This window comes from Podarcis bocagei, assembly GCF_964188305.1.
Source record: "Podarcis bocagei genome assembly, chromosome: 2".
Lineage (NCBI taxonomy): Eukaryota > Metazoa > Chordata > Lepidosauria > Squamata > Lacertidae > Podarcis > Podarcis bocagei.
This window is the reverse complement of record NC_138126.1, coordinates 10,410,495-10,431,011: the sequence shown is the minus strand read 5'-3', so window position 1 is coordinate 10,431,011 and position 20,517 is coordinate 10,410,495. Positions and strand designations below refer to the sequence as shown.

The 20,517-nt window shown below is 43.2% G+C and overlaps 1 protein-coding gene across 1 annotated transcript; it reads left to right on the top strand.

The window, feature by feature from the left end:
* Positions 1-4,956: 4,956 nt before the first annotated feature.
* On the top strand, positions 4,957-14,984 carry LOC308579756 (vomeronasal type-2 receptor 26-like; the record flags this gene model as incomplete). Its single annotated transcript, XM_081180690.1, has 5 exons — positions 4,957-5,093; positions 5,775-6,066; positions 7,901-8,710; positions 11,973-12,099; positions 14,074-14,984. The coding sequence occupies 5 exons, from the start codon at positions 4,957-4,959 to the stop codon at positions 14,982-14,984; spliced, it is 2,277 nt and encodes a 758-aa protein (XP_081036816.1).
* Positions 14,985-20,517: the final 5,533 nt, after the last annotated feature.

Below are 20,517 nucleotides of genomic sequence, written 5' to 3'. Positions count from 1 at the left end.
CATTTCATGTGAAATTTACAGGGTTTGATGTTCAAACCCTCAACCACCTCTGGCATCTTGGCCAGTGCCTTCCAAGAGAGGTGACCAAATCTTCGATGCGCATCATGAATGCAACCTGCATGAAGAACTTTGTTAGTTTGTGCAACACAACAAGAATCAGCATTATTCACAACAGCAGTGTCATCATAAGTTATATGGAACAAACCATCCATAAACTTTGCATGCAAATAGTCCTCTTTGCCTTTACTGATGACACAAACGCTCCTCTTGAAGGAAATCTGAAAACCACGTCCAGTAAGCTGTGGGACACTCAACAAGTTGCTCGCTGCTCCTGGAACATAAAGTACATTACTGATGGTAGTGTGCAGACTTGCAAGTTTCACAGTCCCTTCTCCTGCAATTTGCAACGTCCTTCCATCAGCCAGGTGGATCTCACCTTCCTGAGGCTTGAAGGAGATAAAGAGATGCCTGTCCTTCGAAATGTGGCGCGTACAGCCTGAATCAACAACAAAGCTGCCTTTGGCTGTTGGAGCAGTCCTCACAGCAAGCAAACCCTTGTTTTGCACTGGTGTGGGCTTTTGCAGCTTGCCCCCCTGCTGCTCCTGGCCAGCTGACTTGCCTTTAGCCTTTGGTGAAGCTGTGCCAGCAAGCAAAACCTAGCTTTCCACTGGCGTGGGCTTTTGCAGCTTGCCCCCCTGCTTCTGGTCAGCAGACGTGCCTGTAGCCTTTGGTGAAGCAGTGCCAGCAAACATCGCTTTGTTTGGCGCGGGCTCTTCACCCTCCCTCTGCTCCTGGCCATCTGCAGGTGTCTGCCTGTGTTTCTGTTTACCTTTGCCTTTCCGGCCTCTGCAAAGGCGATGGCCTTGGTTCCCATGAGAAACAGAGCTCTCAGCTGCCGACTCCTTGGCTCCCCCTGGAGGCTGGAATGCTGCCTGGGATGACGTGACGGTCAGCTCCCCCTGCAGCTTGCAACCGGTGCCCTCAGCATCCCTGCAATCACCCGCATTCTGGGAAACAGCTAGGACCTCCGATGCAGTCAAACTCTGGGCTGGGATTTTTGGCTTGTGAGCTTTCAGCAAAGCAGTCCACATTGCACGTGCAGTGGTGTTGCCAGCCAGCGTCTTAATTTCCTCAAGAGATACAGATAGGACTATTATGTCCATCGCTCTCGAATCATGCGATTTCCATCTCTCTGTCAGAGGAACTGGGGGGGCTTCAGAAACAACATGCCATACCCCAAACTGACGCAGCAAAGATTCACACCATTTTGCCCAGGCTTCATAATTCTGCCCATCCAACTTAGGACACTGAGTATCCCCATCAGCTTGGAAAAACTCCATTCCAGCTTTTGGCATTAGCCGTGAGTCTATTTATGCCTTCAAAGACTCCTTATCTTGGCAGCTATTAATCACGAAGCCTTTTTGGCTCAGCTCCCAGGCCAATTTAGCCTTGCCGGAGATCAAAGGCTCTTTGCCGAGGTAAAACAGAAAAAGCGTCCGTTTTGCTTTCCCCCCCTTCATACCTCTCAAACGCAGTCTGTTGCAGCTTTACTCTCCTGTAGGTGCCGTGAATCTGGGCCCGAAACCTTGTTGCTAGGAATTTCCAGAGGCTTCGTGTCCCTAACTGTTGGATCTGCGTGACTACGGGAGGCCGATGGATGTCCAGAACTCCGGCTTGGGGGCTCATGATGGACACTATCTCCCTGGCAGTTTCCCAACAGATAGATGATAGATAGATAGATACTGTATTTAGATAGAGATAGATAGATGATGATGATGATAGATAGATAGATAGATAGATAGATAGATAGATAGATAGATGATAGATAGATAGATAGATAGAATTAAATTTTCTGTTTTACATTTTAAAGTACTCATTTTTTCATTTTTTCATCCTTAAGATATCAATGACTTCCCTTCTTCTCTTTCCATGGTTCATTTTACATATCACAAATCCCTGCATATTTTACAGAAACTATACCAATCGGTTTTTTTTCCATTATTGCATCCATCATAACTTGTTTACACTGTTGAATTTATCTTAATCCTGCCAGCGTTTTCAGCTGTACACAGTTATTTACCATATATTCAATAAACATTTTCCCATCTTCTCTAAAAATACATTCTTCTTGTTCTCTTATTCTATATGTTAAGCCTGCAAGCTGCGCATATTCTGTCAGCTTAAGTTGCCATTCTTCTTTGGTTGGACATTTTGGATGCTTTCATCCCACGTATAAGGCTGGCATGACCTTTAATAACATTAGCTTGGGCCTGCTCCCCATGCTGCTCTTAAATGGTATAGTGATGCATCAGCAGGTTGCCTCTTCTAGCCAGGGAGGGCATAACTTATGTTATGTTAAGTGCTGGGCAGGAATTAAGAGACATGGTGATGTGGAGCAAATTAAAATTTTCATTTTGGGGCCCTATATCTGTGGTTAAATTAAACATTTTGCCAAAGATGCTTTTCTTGTTTCAGACTATACCAGTTATTGGAAAAACAGGCTGCATTGACAGCTGGCAGAAAGAAATATCTAAATTCATTTGGTCAGGGAGAAGACCAAGAATAAAACATAAGGTCTTAATAGATATTAAGGAAAGGGGAGGCTTTGGTCTCCCCGATTTAAAATTATACTATGAGGCTGCCTGCTTCTCGTGGATGAGGGACTGGTACCTTCTAAGCAATACAGATGTACTAGATATAGAAGGGCATGACATCCTGTACGGGTGGCATGTGTACTTAAGTTATGATAAATATAGAGTACATAAGAGCTTTGCAAATCACATAGTAAGAAATGCTCTGTTTAAAGTTTGGGGAAAATATAGAAGACTCTTAAAACCAAAGACCCCAAGATGGATATTGCCGGTCGAAGCAAACACGGTAAAAAAAAAGAACATGAAAGGAGATTGGTTAACATATAATACATTATTGTTAGAAGACGACAGCCAAATTAAATTTAGAAAGTATGAGGAGATAAAAGACCAGCTTTCTGGTTGGTTGGAATATCATCAAATATAAGAAATATTTAAACAAGATAAAAAGATTGGATTTGATAAAGAGCCCTCCAAACTTGAAATAGAATTAATAAACAATAAAATTAGGGTAATTTCAAGAATGTATTGACTCCTCCTTGACTGGGAAGTCAAGAAGGAGGAGGTTAAGGCAACAATGATTAGACGGGCACGGGATATTGGCCGGCCAATAATGATGACCGAATGGGAAAATCTTTGGAGAACAAATATGAAATTTATGGCATGTTATAACATCAAGGAAAATATGTTAAAAATGCAGCACAGATGGTACCTCACCCCCTCAAGACTACCTAAGATGTACAAAAATTTAGCGAATATTTGTTGGAGGTGTGGTGGGAGTAATGGCGACATGTATCATATGTGGTGGACATATAGGAAGATCAAAGTGTTTTGGGGCTTAATTTATGATGAGTTTAAAAAAATGTTTGGAATAACTTTTTTTAAAAGACCAGAGGCATTTCTGTTAAACATTGTTGGCAGGGACATCCCGAAGGCCTTTAGGGAGGTATTTTTATTTTTTATTTTATATATATATATATGCAACAGCTGCAGCTCGGACTTTGGTGGCAAAGGGGTGGAAGGAAGAAGAAGTCCCAACAATAATGGAATGGCATAAAAAACTACAAGAATTTGCTGAAATGGTGCAGTTGACAAATAGCCTGAGAGGCAATTCAAAACAAAGATTTATGGAAAAGTGGGATAGATATAATATATATGCTCAAAAATACAGTAAAGGTTCGCTATCTATGCTAGCATTCAACTGATGTTGGAGAGAGACTGAGTTGAGAAATAAGACCAAGGGTACGTATTGATATAGGAATGCATTAGATAAAATATAAAGAAATATACAATAATAAGAGTACATTAATTTGTAAAAAAGGAATATACAACGGGAAAGACAGGAAATCCAAAGTGTTGGTACATATATGATCTTGGAATAGTTTTTTGTCCTTGTTTTTTTTTTCTTTAGGTATAGAAACTTTGTATACATGCTGAAAATTATATTATAATAAGCCTTGTGATGTAATATAATGTTTACCAATGTAACATAAGAACGTTAATAAATAAATAAAACTAAAAAAAAAAAGCAATGGTTGAGCGACCCGGCATGGACAATAACAGAAGGGTAATAACCTCACTCCTCAAATCTTCATAAAGAGTGCAAGCCAGAAGCACACGAGCCACTGACTCAATACTGCCATCTCCCCATGGACATAACCGTTTTTTCCAGTGGAATTTATTGGCTTTCCGTAGGTATCAGAATGCCCACTGTGGGTAGCCAGCTACTGGACTGCATTGGCCTTTGGACTAAGCCAGTCATAGGATATTTCTTAGGTTCATGTCAGCAAAGTTCAAGCAATACTAACTGCCCCTCCCGACTGAAAAACTTTGAGCTGCCTGTGTGATTTCTCACAAACATGTTTTTCTCCAGCTTTTCGCTTGCCCCTCGAGTCATGCAAAGACTACAGGAAGCTGCAGAGGTGACTCTTAATCCCTTTATAATTATGAAAACCAGGGTGAATTATCAAAATCCCTCACCAAAGCTCAAAAGGTATTTTTTGGCAATTACCTAAACATCAGAATCAAGGTCAGCATGAGATTATTGGTTACACTTATGCACAGAATATATCCCATGTCAGAAACAGATTTATACCAAGAGTTCAGGCAGATAAAATATTGGGGGGATACCTGCTTGACGTTTAATGCCTCTGAAATCATAGCTGAACACCACCCATGTTGATAAAGTCACTGCAGCTTTGATCATACAGGAGTTTTTCGTTTCTTCTGATAAACTGGCACAGAAGAAGAGAAGAGTTCAGGAGGCTGAACCAGAATGACCTCCCTGCTACTTCTGTTGCTGCTTCTGCTGCTAATACCCCATCGAGTCTGCGGACAAAATGCCCTGAAGACAAAATGCCCCTTGAATATGATCAGGGAAGAAAATGAAGCCCTCAATTACTACCGACCTGGATACTTCCTCATTAGTGGGATCGTATCACCTCAAAACTTTATTAAGCAACAGCCATACATCTTTTCCCAGTCCCCCTTATCCAAGTTTGATGGGTAAGTAATTATTGGGCAATCACTCATAGCCAAGTAAGATTGTCTTCCATGAACAAGGTCTTAACGGTGTGTCCGTAAGCGACTGTGGAGGCCAATTCGGGATCCACACGTCCTTCCACAGTGGGGACATAGATTTCTGGGTTCGGGTTGATCACGGTGAGGGTTTGCCAAACGTGTCTTCCTCTTAGCACGTTTCTTCCTTTCGTCCTGAGTTTGAAAGTAAGGCTGTTCTCCAATAAGCAGGTGACTGTTATACTTCTCTGCCTGCACTCCTAAATACCCAGGAAATAACTGGTTTCACTTGCAAAGGGGAGACTCAAAGAAAGGGCACAAGAGGTCCTTCTGATCTCCTTTGGTTTCTTTCACTGAAGGTCTCTATTGCCCATAACTAGATACTGATTTACAGGAAAATACTAAATTTGTCTACTGAAAAATATGTCCCATTGATTCAATAGTGTTTCCTGACATTTCTGCAGCCCTGAAGCAACTGCAGTATTTCATATTCAAATTATGTACTTTGAAGGCTATGCTCTCCTCGTGTTTAACTGCAGTGGAACAAACATCTCCCCATTGTTATTCTATCACAGACACCCAGATTATTATTTGGGGTTCAAACAATGTTTTTTTTTAATAAATGGTGCAAAACATTTTGACGCTTCTTAATTGTTTGCTATTTTGCAGCTTGTCATCTATGTACTACTGGCACATTTTGTCCTTCTTGTTCACAGTCCAGGAAATCAACCAGGATCCCAGGCTCTTACCCAACATCAGCTTGGGCTATAACCTCTATGAAAACTATTTCGACGCACGGAGGACTTCCCATGCCATGCTCGAACTGCTTGCAGGCGGAGAAAGCAATATTCCAAACTACAAATGTGGGAAACAGAATAAACTCCTGGCAATCCTTGAAGGAAGCAATTCTATAATCTCGATAGAGATTTCAACCATGTCAGGCATCTACAAAATCCCACAGGTATGAAGGTGGGGTATGGGTGGACAGAGGAGAACTTCAGCTGCATAAAATTCCAGTTTTTCTCCCAAGGAGTGAAGGGCATCCGAAAGTATGAAAATCCTGAGACTTTCTTCAATTCCCAGCCTCCATCAACCTAGCACCCTCCAGATGGTTCGAATTAAAACTCCTAGCATCACCAGCCAACACAGTTAATTAGTAATCATTTTGGTTAATAAATATTGTTATTGACTGAGGGGTGTAAACCCTATAAATTAATAAATGCTAGGATTTTGATTATTTGGGATGTGAAGGGATAAATACAAGCTGCAGAGGATTTTCTGGACTAGCCTATGCAAAACAAGCTGACTAAGCTAGGGACGCGGGTGGCGCTGTGGTCTAAACCACTGAGCCTAGGGCTTGCTGATCAGAAGGTTGGCGGTTCGAATCCCCACGACAGGGTGAGCTCCTGTTGTTCAGTCCCAGCTCCTGCCCACTTAGCAGTTCAAAAGCATGTCAAAATGCAAGTAGATCCCTCTGGGATCCATCTTAGATTTCTCTTCTTTATTCATTTTATGTACAATCTTTACAACAGAAGACTTCACATCCAAGATAAAACAGTATATAACAAAACCTTGAGTCTCATATTTTTGTTTGTACTGATTCTTCTCATATTCCCTTATTTTACTATTAATATTTGTCTTCTTCTTTGGGTTCCTTATCCTTAATCTCTTAGGTCCCATATATATCTTTAACAATTTTTCAATCAATGCCCTCTCCCTAAACCCATTGCTTCCCTTCACCCATGTGCGATCTTCTTTACATACTGTTGTTGTTTTTTGTTGCATTAACAGCTGTTTATATTTGCTGTTCCATATTTCTTTTAATATCATCCTATAACCTTGCGCCGTTTAAGCTGTTGCATATTAATTTTAGGCTCCGAAGTCAACTCTTTTCATGTAATCCTTTACGGATTCCCACTCTTTATAAAAAAAATTATTAGAACAGCCTCTAATTGATGCTGTTAACTTTGCCATCTCCACAAATTCACAAATTTTAGCTCGCCATTCTAGTCATTCTGGAAGTTTGGTCTGGGATCCATCTTTGGGCAGGCAGACCGCAGAGCTGTGGACCGCAGAGCTGCCTGGAAGAGATGCCTTGGGCCCTCTTGAAATGTAATGCTGTAAGATCTGGACTCACTCCATGCAGACTGAAGGTGTAAATAGGTGAATAAACCATATTTCTTAAAGCTACGACAGTCTCTGCCATGTCTTAATTGTCCGAAGGAGCTCAGACCCGGGGTGAGTGCCTGGAACCCCATGGGCTCTTGCTACTGGTCAGCAGAGACAGGGGGAGGCACCCAACTTTTGTAACAATTTGATTGATTGATTGATTGATTGATTGAATTTATATACCACCCTATATAAGACTCAGGGCAGTTCACAGAATAAAATCAAGATGTATAACCACAAAATACCTAATAAAAATAAAAACAACAGTCCAATAGTCTGCCCCCCTGACAAAAAAGCACATTTTAAAAGGGCATAGGATGTAACTAGGATCAACCAAAGGCCTGGTTAAAAAGGAACGTTTTTGCCTAGCACCTAAAGGTGTACAATGAAGGCACCAGGCAGACTTCCCTGGGGAGGGCATTCCACAGATGGGGAGCCACTGCAGAGAAGGTCCTGTTCTCGTGTTGCCACCCTTCGAACCTCTTGAGGAAGAGGCACACAGAGAAGGGCCTCAGAAGATGATTTCATGGTCCGGGTAAGTTCAGATGGAAAGAGGTAGTCCTTGACGTATTGCGGTCTATTCCTTAGCCTGAAAGCAAAACATTAATTCTTACTTTCCTCACCAGATCAGTTATGGCTCTGTTGCTCATCTTCTTGATGATAAAACCCAGTTCCCTTTTGTATACCGGATCGTCCCCAAAGAAGAAAATCAATATCTGGGGGTTGTGAAGTTGCTCCTGCATTTTGGATGGATGTGGATTGGTCTCATTGCTCCAGACAATGAGAATGGCGAAAGGTTCTTGAGAGACTTCACAGCTCTTACGACCAGTAACGGAATTTGCATTGCCTTATCAAAAAGAGTACATGAAAATAATCCACTTCAAATCCTCGGCCCGAGTGAACCATTTGCCATATGGAGACAATTCACTGTAGTGGTTTACTATGAAACCACCCAAATGGGATGGATGCCAGTTAAGGCACTACAAGGAAAACTTGAGAAAGAAATTGGGGCCAAAGTCTGGATCACTGCAGGTTCTCAGGACATCAACTTCAATTTGTCTTTCGATCTTGATTTCTTCCAGTACATCCATGGTTCTTTGTCCTTTTTAATGAAACCCCCACAAAGGACCAAACATGACTGCTATAAGCCACGTTCCTATCTCCTTGGGCAGTTTTGGCAGAATGCATACCATTGCTCATATTCAAAGCACGCGCTGGCCAAAAAAGGTCAGACAAGATGCACAGAGAAGGATAAACTGGAGACCTTGCCTAAAGAGGAGCAAGAGAGAGCCCTGTCTCAAGACAGCTACAGCACTTACCTCAATGTCCAAGTTGTGGCACACGCCTTAAATTCTATGTACTTATCTAGATCAAAGTGGATGTTGACGGTGGGTGGAGGAGAAAGGTTGGAACATCGAAGGCTGAAGCCATGGCAGGTATTCACTTGTGCATTTGCAAACTGCAATCCATTCTCCCAGCTATGGAATAAAATTTAATTGTCAGATAAAAAGTGTGCCCATTGTGGAGGAAATCCAATTTGTGAGTCTCGTGGTGGAGGTCAACCCATTCTTTTCTCACTAGCCGCCTTCTTCTTCTTCTTCTTCTTCTTCTTCTTCTTCTTCTTCTTCTTCTTCTTTGATCCCTTGTAGCAGAGTAAGATCTTCTATAAACACGGTATTAAAAGTGAGTCCATAAGTGACTGTGGAGGCCAATTCTGGATGCACACATCCTTCCACAGTGAAGATATAGGTTTCCGGGCGGGAGTTGATCATGGTGAGGGTTTGCCAAGTGTGCCTTCCTCTTAGCATGTTTCTCCCTTTCCTCCTGAGTTCGAGCGTCTTCAAAGCCCATGACACCTTTAGTAAAGCCTGTTCTCCAATTGGAACGCTTGTAGGCCAGTGTTTCCCAGTTGTCAGTCTTTATACTACATTTTTTTAGATTCACTTTGAGAGAGTCTTTGAACCTCTTTTGTTGATCACCAACATTATGCTTTCCATTTTTAAGTTCGGAATAGAGTAGTTGCTTTGGAATACAATACAGTGGTACCTCGGGTTAAGAACTTAATTCGTTCTGGAGGTCCGTTCTTAACCTGAAACTGTTCTTAACCTGAAGCACCACTTTAGCTTATGGGGCATCCCGTTGCCTCCATGCCGCCACCGCGCGTTTTCTGTTCTCATCCTGAAACAAAGTTCTTAACCCGAGGTACTATTTCTGGGTTAGCAGAGTCTGTAACCTGAAGCGTCTGTAACCCGAGGTACCACTGTAATCAGGCATCCGCACAACATGACCACTCCAACGAAGTTGATGTTCAAGAATCATTGCTTCGACATGGGTGATCTATGCTTCTTCCAGTACACTGGCATTAGTTCACCTGTCTTCCCAGGTGATGTGTAAATTTTTTCTGAGACACCATTGATGGAGTCTTTTGAGGAATTGGCGAAGGCGTTTATATCAGAAGGCTCCCCCATATCTAGTGGTTCCTCCCTGGTTCCCTTAGAGAGATCCAGCTTTCCTAACCAAAGCTGGACACTCCTCATCCCCTCGCATCTCTGCTGGACATTGAAGTTGCCCACCAACAATTAAACACCTGGGACACAGGTTGAGCAGCCACAAAGGTCTCCTGGTCACAGTCTTCCCCACTATGGTGAGCTGAAGTGTGTTTTTATTCGTTTACCTATATGGATTTATATTTAAGCATTCATGTACAGCTGATCGCTGAAGAATTGATGCTTTGAATTATGGTGCTGGAGGAGACTCTTGAGAGTCCCATGGACTGCAAGAAGATCAAACCTCTCCATTCTGAAGGAAATCAGCCCTGAGTGCTCACTGGAAGGACAGATCCTGAAGCTGAGGCTCCAATACTTTGGCCACCTTATGAGAAGAGAAGAGTCCCTGGAAAAGACCCTGATGTTGGGAAAGATGGAGGGCACAAGGAGAAGGGGACGACAGAGGATGAGATGGTTGGACAGTGTTCTCGAAGAGACCAGCATGAGTTTGACCAAACTGCGGGAGGCAGTGGAAGATAGGAGTGCCTGGCGTGCTCTGGTCCAGGGGGGTCACGGAGAGTCGGACACAACTAAACGACTAAACAACAACAATACAGCTCCTTGTGAAAAGACCACAGAGAAGTTTATGATGTAAGGAAACAACAAGATAGCAAAAAAAGCTCTTTTAAACTGCCACTGTTCCTTGATGGGCACTGTATTCGTTCTCCACTTTTGTGCCAATAGGATTCTAGCCGCATTAGTGGCATATAAAAAATTTTTGTTTGTTTGTGTTTTAGGGACTTTCATTGTTACCATTCACAAAAGGAATGCCTTGGGTTTTGGGGGGAAGGTTTTTTCAAATATCTTTTTTAATTCATTGTGAATTACTTTCCAGAATTCCCTGACACCTTTACAGGACCACCTCATGTAGTTTCATGCTTTCTCTGTCCTTCCAGCTCCACCCTTTCTTAAGGGCAATCCAGTTTCCAAATACTTCCATGGGCAGTCTGCGTTTGGATGAGAACGGGCAGCTGCCAGCCAACTATGATATTGAGAACTGGGTAATGCTTCCCAATAAATCTCGTGTGAGAGTGAAAATTGGGAGTATAGAGAGAAAGGCATTCACCATTAACCCGGAAGACATTGTGTGGCCCGAAAGCTTTAACAAGGTACAGAACACTTTATTCTACGTGGCATCAGTTATGGGCTAATAACGTGCTTAATAACTCACATAGTATTTCAGCTGCAACCCTTTGCACGTTTACCAGGGAGTAAATCCCATTCAATACAATGCAGGAGTTGGAACAACAACAACAATAATAATAATTCAGGAGACATTTTTTAGGTTAGCATCTCCAGTTGTTGTTATGGTTGGACGCGGGTGGTGCCGTGGTCTAAACCACTGAGCCTCTTGAGCTTGCCGATGGGAAAGTTGGCCATTCGAATCCCTGCGACGGAGTGATCTCCCATTGCACTGTCCCAGATCCTGCCAACCTATCAGTTTGAAAGCACACCAGTGCAAGTAGATAAATAGGTACCGCAGTGGTGGAAAGGTAAACGGTGTTTCCGTGCGCTGCTCTGGTTTCACCAGAAGCGGCTTAATCATGCTGGCCACATGACCCAGAAAGCTGTCTGTGGACAAACGCTGGCTCCCTCGGCCTGAAAGCAAGATGAGCACCACACCCCATAGTCAAATTTGACTGGACTTAACCATCCAGGGGTCCTTTGCCTTTTTTTACCTTATGGCTGGTTGTTGCAATAAACAACTATTTTACTTTTAAAAGACAACTGAAGGTGGCCCTGTTTGGGGAAGTTTTTAATGTCTGATGCTGTATTGTTTTTAATATTCAGTTGGAAGCCAGATGGGCGGGGTATAAATAAATTATTATTATTATTATTGCTCTTCATCAGTGCGTTTTGTTGTTTGCAATTACTTTCCTTCTAGGACTGTTATTTTGCTATTGTATTTTTTGCAGTGCATTTTGAGTTTTCTAATGTCTATAAAAGAGGGATATAAATGTCAAACAAACAAGAAAACACACCCAAGAGGTTTTCTCCTCATGATTTTCTGCATCAAATTTGCTTCTCGGGCGGGTGGGGGTGTTGCCAGTCAGTGGAACTAGAGATTCTGCTGGGTCCTATAAATGAATTCCATTGACACAAATCCTCCTAACAATTTACCTTTGGTGCTCCTTCTTCTCCTTATGGCTAGACCGTACCGTGCTCCAGGTGTACAGAAAGCTGCCGTCCCGGCTATGCCAAGGTGGTTCAAGAAGGAGTACCATTTTGCTGCTATGCTTGCGCTCCATGTGTGGAAGGGACCATCTCGACTCAGGAAGGTGGGTGGTTCCAACCGAGAGGACATTCCTTGGGAGAGGAAAAGTAGGCTGACGATTCACTCAGACACACTTTCTATGAAGATCCCAAAGACATATTTTCCAGGGAGTTGAAAGAAATGGCATTATCTAGGGGATAAGGGTTCATCAATAAAGACCTGGTTATGTTTAGAATGATGCTGCATAGGGAAATGTTCCCTGATACCAAGATGAGGGATTCTATGGAATGCAGATAAAGAGAATTTATAAGAATAATGATCTGTTGTGACCTTGACGGAAGCGTACAACAGATGAGCCTTCTTGTGTTTTGGCTCATTTTCCTCTCTCTTTTTTCTTTTTTCCCTTTTCTTTTTTCCCCCCTCCTCCTCCTTCTTCTTTCCTTTTTCTTTTTCCATTTTTCTTCCCCATAATGGCTTGTGTTCTATGCCATGTACTTTGATATTTTTTGTATTTTTTTAGCTTTTTCCATCATTATTATTATTATTAAGGAATTTTCTTTTGTAACTTTGGTTGTTTATATTTACCTGTATTTGTTTAAAGCAAAATAAAAGAATAAAAAAGAAAGAAAGAAAGAAAGAAAGGGCATTGAAGATGCGATCGCTGTGCTACAGAAAGGGAAAGAGGGAGAGGGCTGATCCTGCACTGCCCACAATGCCTTACTTTAGCTATTTTAAACTGATTCAAGAACCCCACCAAAAAGCAAGCAAGCAAATGAATTCATATATATTAACAAAAAATAACTGACAAACGGGAAGTAGTAAATATTTAAAACAGCGAAAGCATTATAAGGGAGAAAATAAATTCTGTGAAAGTGATTATAATGTAATAGATGAAAAATTACAGCGGGGCTACTGTGAAGTGCCTGGCGTGCTCTGGTCCATGGGGTCACGAAGAGTCGGACATGACTAAACGACTAAACAACAACAACTGTGAGCACTACATGGAAGAAATATAAAATGACTTTGTCTGAAGAAATCATACATTAGAAGTACTGGCAGAGAAAGGAAAAAATATAGATAAATAAAAAGAATTTACTCGATGCCAAAATCCAGGTTAGGGGCAAGTATTCTTTGGTGAGAGAATCCCAGTGGAGATTTAAAATATGCAGCAAAGTAAAGCATGGAATAGAGGCTTTTGGACCTTTGAAATATGCCCTTCTGGGTTCCTTCCAAAATTTCCCACTTCCCCTAGCACAGCTAAGACCATGCGTTTGGTAAGTTAAAAATTATTTACTTACAGATACTTCAAAGGTCAGATTCATGTGCTTTTACATACAGCATTCAGACAGCACAGGCAGCAAAACTTAGGCTTGCTCCAAAGTGGTGGATGTTCCTAAATTATTTACAGATAGGTAGCCGTGTTGGTCTGCCATAGTCAAAATAAAAAAAATTCTTCCTGTAGCACCTTAAAGACCTTAAAGACCAACTAAGTTAGTTCTGCTGCTCCAGAGAAGCGGACACGGAGCAATGGATCCAAACTACAAGAAAGAAGATTCCACCTAAACATTAGGAAGAACTTCCTGACAGTAAGAGCTGTTCGACAGTGGAATTTGCTGCCAAGGAGTGTGGTGGAGTCTCCTTCTTTGGAGGTCTTTAAGCAGAGGCTTGACAACAATATGTCAGGAGTGCTCTGACGGTGTTTCCTGCTTGGCAGGGGGTTGGACTCGATGGCCCTTGTGGTCTCTTCCAACTCTATGATTCTATGATTCTATAGCTCTTAGGGGAGGTCTCTGCCTCTCAGCTTTACCTATAGTGTTCTTTGCAGTTCTGAAGTGAGAAAAACCTTGTGCACCACCTTTGTCTCCACAAAGGAAAGGCAAGATTCAAGGGTAAACATTAAAAGAGAAAATAACAGATCAACTGTTGCCCCTCCCTACCACACCTTCTTGTTTCCTGACCACTCCTGCATCAATGTTATTTTTCCAAGTCTATTGGAATACAAATGGTTTACGGATGCCTATCTTTCTCTCTTCCTCAGATGCAAACCATTGTACCCTGTGTCCAGAGGATCAGTATCCAAACAAAGGCCAAGATCAATGTGTCCCAAAGATCATCACCTTTCTGGCTTATGAAGAACATTTGGGGATCATGTTAGCTTCCATCTCCCTTCTCTTGTCTTTAGCCACAGGGGTTGTGTTAGGAATCTTCATTAAATACCAAGAAACTCCCATAGTCAAAGCCAACAACCGGGCCCTCTCCAACATCCTCCTCATCTGCCTCCTGCTTTCCTTTTTGTCCTCCTTCCTCTTCATCGGCCAGCCAAGGAAGGTGACCTGCCTTCTCCGGCAAATGGTCTTCAGCATCATCTTCTCAGCTGCCATTTCTTCTGTGTTGGCAAAAACTATCACTGTGGTTCTGGCCTTCCTGGCCACAAAGCCAGGGAACAGAGTGGGGAAATTGCTGGGGAAGAATCTGGCCAACTCCGCTGTCATTTCCTGCTCCAGTGTCCAAGTTGTCATCTGCACCATCTGGCTGGGAATCTCTCCACCCTTCCCAGAGTCTGACATGCATTCCCAGCCTCGAGAGATCATCCTACAATGCAATGAAGGGTCTGTTGCCATGTTTTATGGTGTCCTCGGCTACATGGGCATCTTGGCCTCCATCTGCTTCACGGTGGCTTTCCTAGCCAGGAACCTGCCTGGAGCCTTCAATGAAGCCAAGCTGATCACCTTCAGCATGCTGGTCTTCTGCAGCGTTTGGTTGTCCTTTGTGCCCACCTACCTGAGCACGAAGGGGAAATACATGGTGGCCGTGCAGATCTTCTCTATCTTGGCCTCCAGTGCTGGGCTTCTGGGCTGCATCTTCATTCCCAAGTGCTACGTTATTGTACTGAGGCCTGATCTGAACACAAAGGAACATCTAAAGACAAAAACTGAAGATGGCGTCTGATTCTTAAATATCCTTTTAAATTTTGAAAATGGATCTCCAGCAAAATAGTTATGTGGAGATGGGTGCTTAAATGTGAATCTCTCTTCCATCCCTATAAATCATGAATGGTGGAAATGTATTCATAGTGAATTTGTGTCAGGGACTGGATGCAGAGGAATGGTGGAGGAACAAGCTGGAGAAGGGTCAGAACCTGGGGATTGATGGTGGGACAACAATGAACGATCAAGGGGAGAAGACTGGGAGGAGAAGGTGTTAGAACCTGAAGAAGTAACAAGGCTTAGTGAACTGAGAGAGTTGGTAGCAGAGAGAAATCTAGAAGCATAAGCTGAAACAGGAGAGAAGTGAGGCCAAGAGGCAGAGATGAGTCAGGCTGGTGAAGAGTCACGGGTGTCTCTCCGTCCTGCTGTGACAAGCTCCCCTCCCCTCTGGTCTCCCAGAACCAGAAGAGGAATGAAGTTGAATTTGCTGCCAAGGAGTGTGGTGGAGTCTCCTTCTTTGGAGGTCTTTAAGCAGAGGCTTGACAACCATATGTCAGGAGTGCTCTGATGATGTTTCCTGCTTGGCAGGGGGTTGGTCTCGATGGCCCTTGTGGTCTCTTCCAATTCTATGATTCTATGATTCTATGATTCTATGATTCTATGATTCTATGATTCTATGATTCTATGATTCTATGATTCTATGATTCTATGATTCTATGATTCTATGATTCAAAGACAACCCGCAGACACAGTCACTGATTGCTTGGGGGAAACCCTGTGGAGGAGTGGACTTAAACAGTTGTTGGAAGGCGGGGACCTTCAGTCTCTGCAGCTCTACAAGATGTACAGAAAAAGAGTCACTGTGCTCATTAGATGTGATACTCCTGTGAGGATCCTGTTTCATTTAATAAAGAATTAACTCCACTTACTTCATGTGATGTACTGCTGGCTTGCTCCTGACACTCTGCTGTGGTTGTGCATAATGAGTTCTTTCATCACAGACAGGTTGCGATAAAATACCTACGCAACCACACTATTCTTACTAGTCTTTATGCAAGTACAGTGGTACCTCGGGTTAAGAACTGAATTCGTTCTGGTGGTCCATTCTTAACCTGAACCTGTTCTTAACCTGACGTACCACTTTAGCTAATGGGGCCTCCCGCCGCCGCCGCGTGATTTCTGTTCTCATCCTGAAGCAAAGTTCTTAACCCGAGGTACTATTTCAGGGTTAGCAGAGTCTGTAACCTGAAGCGTCTGTAACCCGAGGTACCACTGTAATGCTCTTATAGAGAGCACATGTGCAATTCAGGGATGATTCTGCCATCATAGCATTCAGCTGAGCCATGGTCCAGCTCTGAGGGCCTTCTGGTGGTTCCCTCACTGTGAGAAGTGAAGTTTCAGGGAACCAGGCAGAGGGCCTTCTCAGTGGTGGCACCCGCCCTGTGGAATGCCCTGGGAGGGAACCTGCGCTCGGGTATAGGGGATATACAGTGGTGCCCCGCAAGACGAATGCCTCGCAAGACGGAAAATCCGCTAGACGAAAGGGTTTTCCATTTTTCAATGCGCTTCGCAGGACGAATTTCCCTATGGGCTTGCTTCGCAAGACGAAAATGTCTTGCGAGTCTTGAGATTTTTTTCGCTCCCCCCCCCCTTTTTCTAAGCCGCTAAGGCTTTAATAGCCTTTTAGCAGCTAAGCCACTAAGCCGCTAAGCCTTTAATAGCCGCTAAACCGCTAATAGTGCTAATCCGCTAAGCCGCTAATAGGGTTGCTTCGCAAGACGAAAAAACCGCTAGACGAAGATACTCGCGGAACAGATTAATTTAATCTTGCGAGGCCCCACTGTACATTTTATTTTGAGGGTCTTAGACCCACTTCTAACAGGGCAGATGTCCAGAACACCCTGCACCTCCCCACCCTGAATGCAGAGCAAGACTCCTTGAGCTGCAATCATCAATATGGAATCTTTGCTGCACGCATTGGCAGCCGGTACTCTTGCTCGCTTTGCTGTGGGTTTGTGAGGAGGAAACTCTGAGTGCCCCTGGCCCCAAGCCTTGAGGAGCTGCATCTTGGGGGTGGTCTACATGCAGGAGAGCATCTCAGTGTGACTGAGAGTAAGTGGGGGAAGTCATGTGAGTCTAGGCTTCTCCATTCAGAAGGCATATGGAGTAGAAATGGCCTTCGTTTCCAGCTCTTATTGAGGCATGGCTTGGCCAAAGCAGCCTCACTTGTCTAATGCTCGCGGACTATCTCACCAGAGTGGTGCATGCTCTAGTTATCTCTTGCTTGGACTACTGCAATGTGCTCAACCTGGGGCTACCTTTGAAGGTGACCCAGAAACTACAACTAATCCAGAATGCGGCAGCTAGACTGGGGACTGGGAGCAGCCGCCAAGACCACATAACACCGGTCTTGAAAGACCTACACTAGCTCCCAGTATGTTTCCGAGCACAATTGAAAGTGTTGGTGCTGACCTTTAAAGCCCTAAACAGCCTCACAACCCCCCCCCCGGGAACCGGGGCGATTCAGAGAACCTGGCGGAGAGAGATGGAGAGTTTGACAGCTGTCAAAGTAGCTGTCAAATCTTGAGAATACAAAGAGGACTTTGTTACAAGTATTTTGCTGGTTAATTTTGTTACAATTGGACATAAATATGGATACAAAATGTCGGGGGGGGGGAAGAAACAACAACTTGACTTTTGGATTAGAGGACACAAAGTTATTGCAACCCCCCTAGAGGGGCTTTGGGACATTACAAGTGGCGTATGTGGAAAACTACTCCGGGATGTGTACTGGTCTTAGCTCCTGGGAAAGTAGCAAAACTGAAATATTGTTTTGTCTACAGAGGTGACAACACAATAGAATCTTTCTATTGAAGCAAGGTAGGAACTGGACGTAAGTTTTTGTTCCTGAATAACAAACCTCTGTAGAGATACTAGACTTCAGAATAAGAATGGTTTTGCAGCTGAACAAGACAGAAACCTGAGAAAGTAAGAAACAAAAGAGCAAAGGACCAACTACGCCACGGAAAGAACAATGGGAGGAGCAACAATGACCAAGGGAAATTAAAGGCCTCTATTAGACTGGATTTTTGAAATTAAACATTATCAAAACAAGCAAATTAAAAGAAAACCGGCAAGATGGATTGAGGAAAATTTGGCTGTGGACTTGAGACCTCCAGGCCGACAACATACAGACTGATGGACATGGGGAATCCAAACCGGGGAAGGGAGGGGGAATTCTAGAATCCAAAGGCTATGTAACCAACTTTTGGAATCTTTTTCTATCTTCTATCTTTTATCTTTCTATATAACTTTGGTATTTTGATTTAACATGTTTTGGGGGGAAAAGGGGGAATTCGTGGAAGGAAACGGGGCAGTTCTTGGGGGAAAAATCTTTGTTCTATTTTGTTAAAGATGAGGAGTGATGTTAAGATTGTAATTTAAATTGGCTAATAGGTACAACATATTAGGTTTTAAATTGGGAATGAGAACTTGTGGAACCAACGTAGGGAAAGGGGAATACAGTCGGGAGGGGAGGGAGGGAGTCCCAGAAAGAAGGTTATGAAAATAAGGGTTCAAAATTGGTCTTTCTTTTTCTTTCTTTTCTTTATCTTTTCTATTTTTTCTATTCTGTGATTATTGGAAATTTTAATAAATATGATTATAAAAAAAATAAAGCCCTAAACAGCCTCAGCCCAGTATACCTGAAGGAGCGTCTCCACCTCCATCGTTCTGCCCGGACACTGAGGTCCAGTGCCAAGGGCCTTCTGGCAGTTCCCTCGCTACGAGAAGCCAAGTTACAGGGAACCAGGCAGAGGGCCTTCTCGGTAGTGGCACCCGCCCTGGGGAACGCCCTCCAACCAGATGTCAAAGCTAAAAATAGCTACCAAATTTTTAGAAGACATCTGAAGGCAGCCCTGTTTAGGGAAGCTTTTAATGTTTAATAGGTTATTGTATTTTAGTGTTCTGTTGGAAGCCGCCCAGAGTGGCTGGGGAAACCCAGCCAGATGGTCGTGGTATAAATAAAAAAATGTTGTTGTTGTTGTTGTTGGGAAGAGTCTGCCAGGCCTAAATTGTCCTGTGCTCAATAGGATTCCCAGCACGGGCCTAAAAAGAAATCTTGCTCCTGACTCTTGTGAAGGTGTTTTCTCACCAAGGCTAAACATTTTCCTTCTTACAGTTTGGAGACAGATCTGGGAGTTTTCACAAACATGTTTTCCTCCAGCCTTTTGCACCTATGAATGGAGCTGTGTGAAGAGTTAAAGATATTGCAAAGCTGATGCTTCTTCCCTTCCCTTATTCATTCTTTTATTTATATTTTATACATTTATTACATTTTATGCATATATATATATATATATATATATATATATATATATATATATATGCAGGTTTTGGTGTCTTCGGGTGTCTTCCCGTGTAAGAGTTGGGGTGTCTAGGCGACGTTTCGACGAGGTCTCACTCGTCATCTTCAGGCTGATGCTTTCGGCTTCTTGTTACTGGAACAGAGCAGGATCTCAGTGTTTGAGTTCCTATAAATACTGTTGAGGGGGTGTGGTGTATAGCCTCCAACGTTCTGGGCAGAGAGGAAGTTCCCAGGTTAGTGTGCCTTTTCTTCTTTTGTTCATTAATTACTTGAGGGATATCTTGAGTGATTTCTTGAGTGATATTCTGAGTACCACTTAGGAGGGTCATTAGGTGTGGATTAGTTGCTGAAGCTTTCGTGTCTTGACCTCTTGAGCTTGTGAAGAGTTTTTCGGAGAAGATGGCTGTACTGCACTTAGTTGTGCTCTGGCTTGGCTTCGAGTATAGGGGCGAGCTGTGGTTTTGTGCCCTGTGCCAGCCAGATCTGTGTAGGGATTGCAGGGGGGTGCAGCATCCGGAGGTGCCACTATGGTTTGGCTACTGGATGGTGTCTGTAATTTATCTGTGGAGAGGGTCTGGGTTTGGGTCTGGTGTGGTTGATTGGAGATGGCGTTCTGTGTGCCTCTGGTTCTGGTGTCGGTTTTTGTGGGGAGGGCTAATTTCCAGATGTCTGGCAGGCGGGACGTGTCGTCACGCTTGTTCATGTTGTGAGGGTGTTTCTCTATCTCGATGGCTTCCATGATTATTCTCTTGTGGTGATGTTCCATGTTAAAGAGCAATTTGGAATCTGCAAAATTAATTTCGTGTCCTGTTTCTTTCATGTGTTGGTAAAGAGAGGAAGTTTTTTCTTCTTTTTTGACGGCATTCTTGTGTTCTGCGATACGTGCATTTATTCGTCTGTTTGTTTGTCCAAAACCAAGGGGTCTATGAAATACCCTGCAAAGTCTGCCCAGCCACGTACATTGGACAAACAAACAGACGAATAAATGCACGTATCGCAGAACACAAGAATATGCTTTCGTAGATTTTCACGGGTACAGGAATGCAGGTTTTGGTGTCTTCGGGTGTCTTCCCGTGTAAGAGTTGGGGTGTCTAGGCGACGTTTCGACGAGGTCTCACTGACAAAGTAATTTTGACACCCTCCATATCTCCTCAAAATAATTTTTCCTGCATATTCCCCATCTTACCTT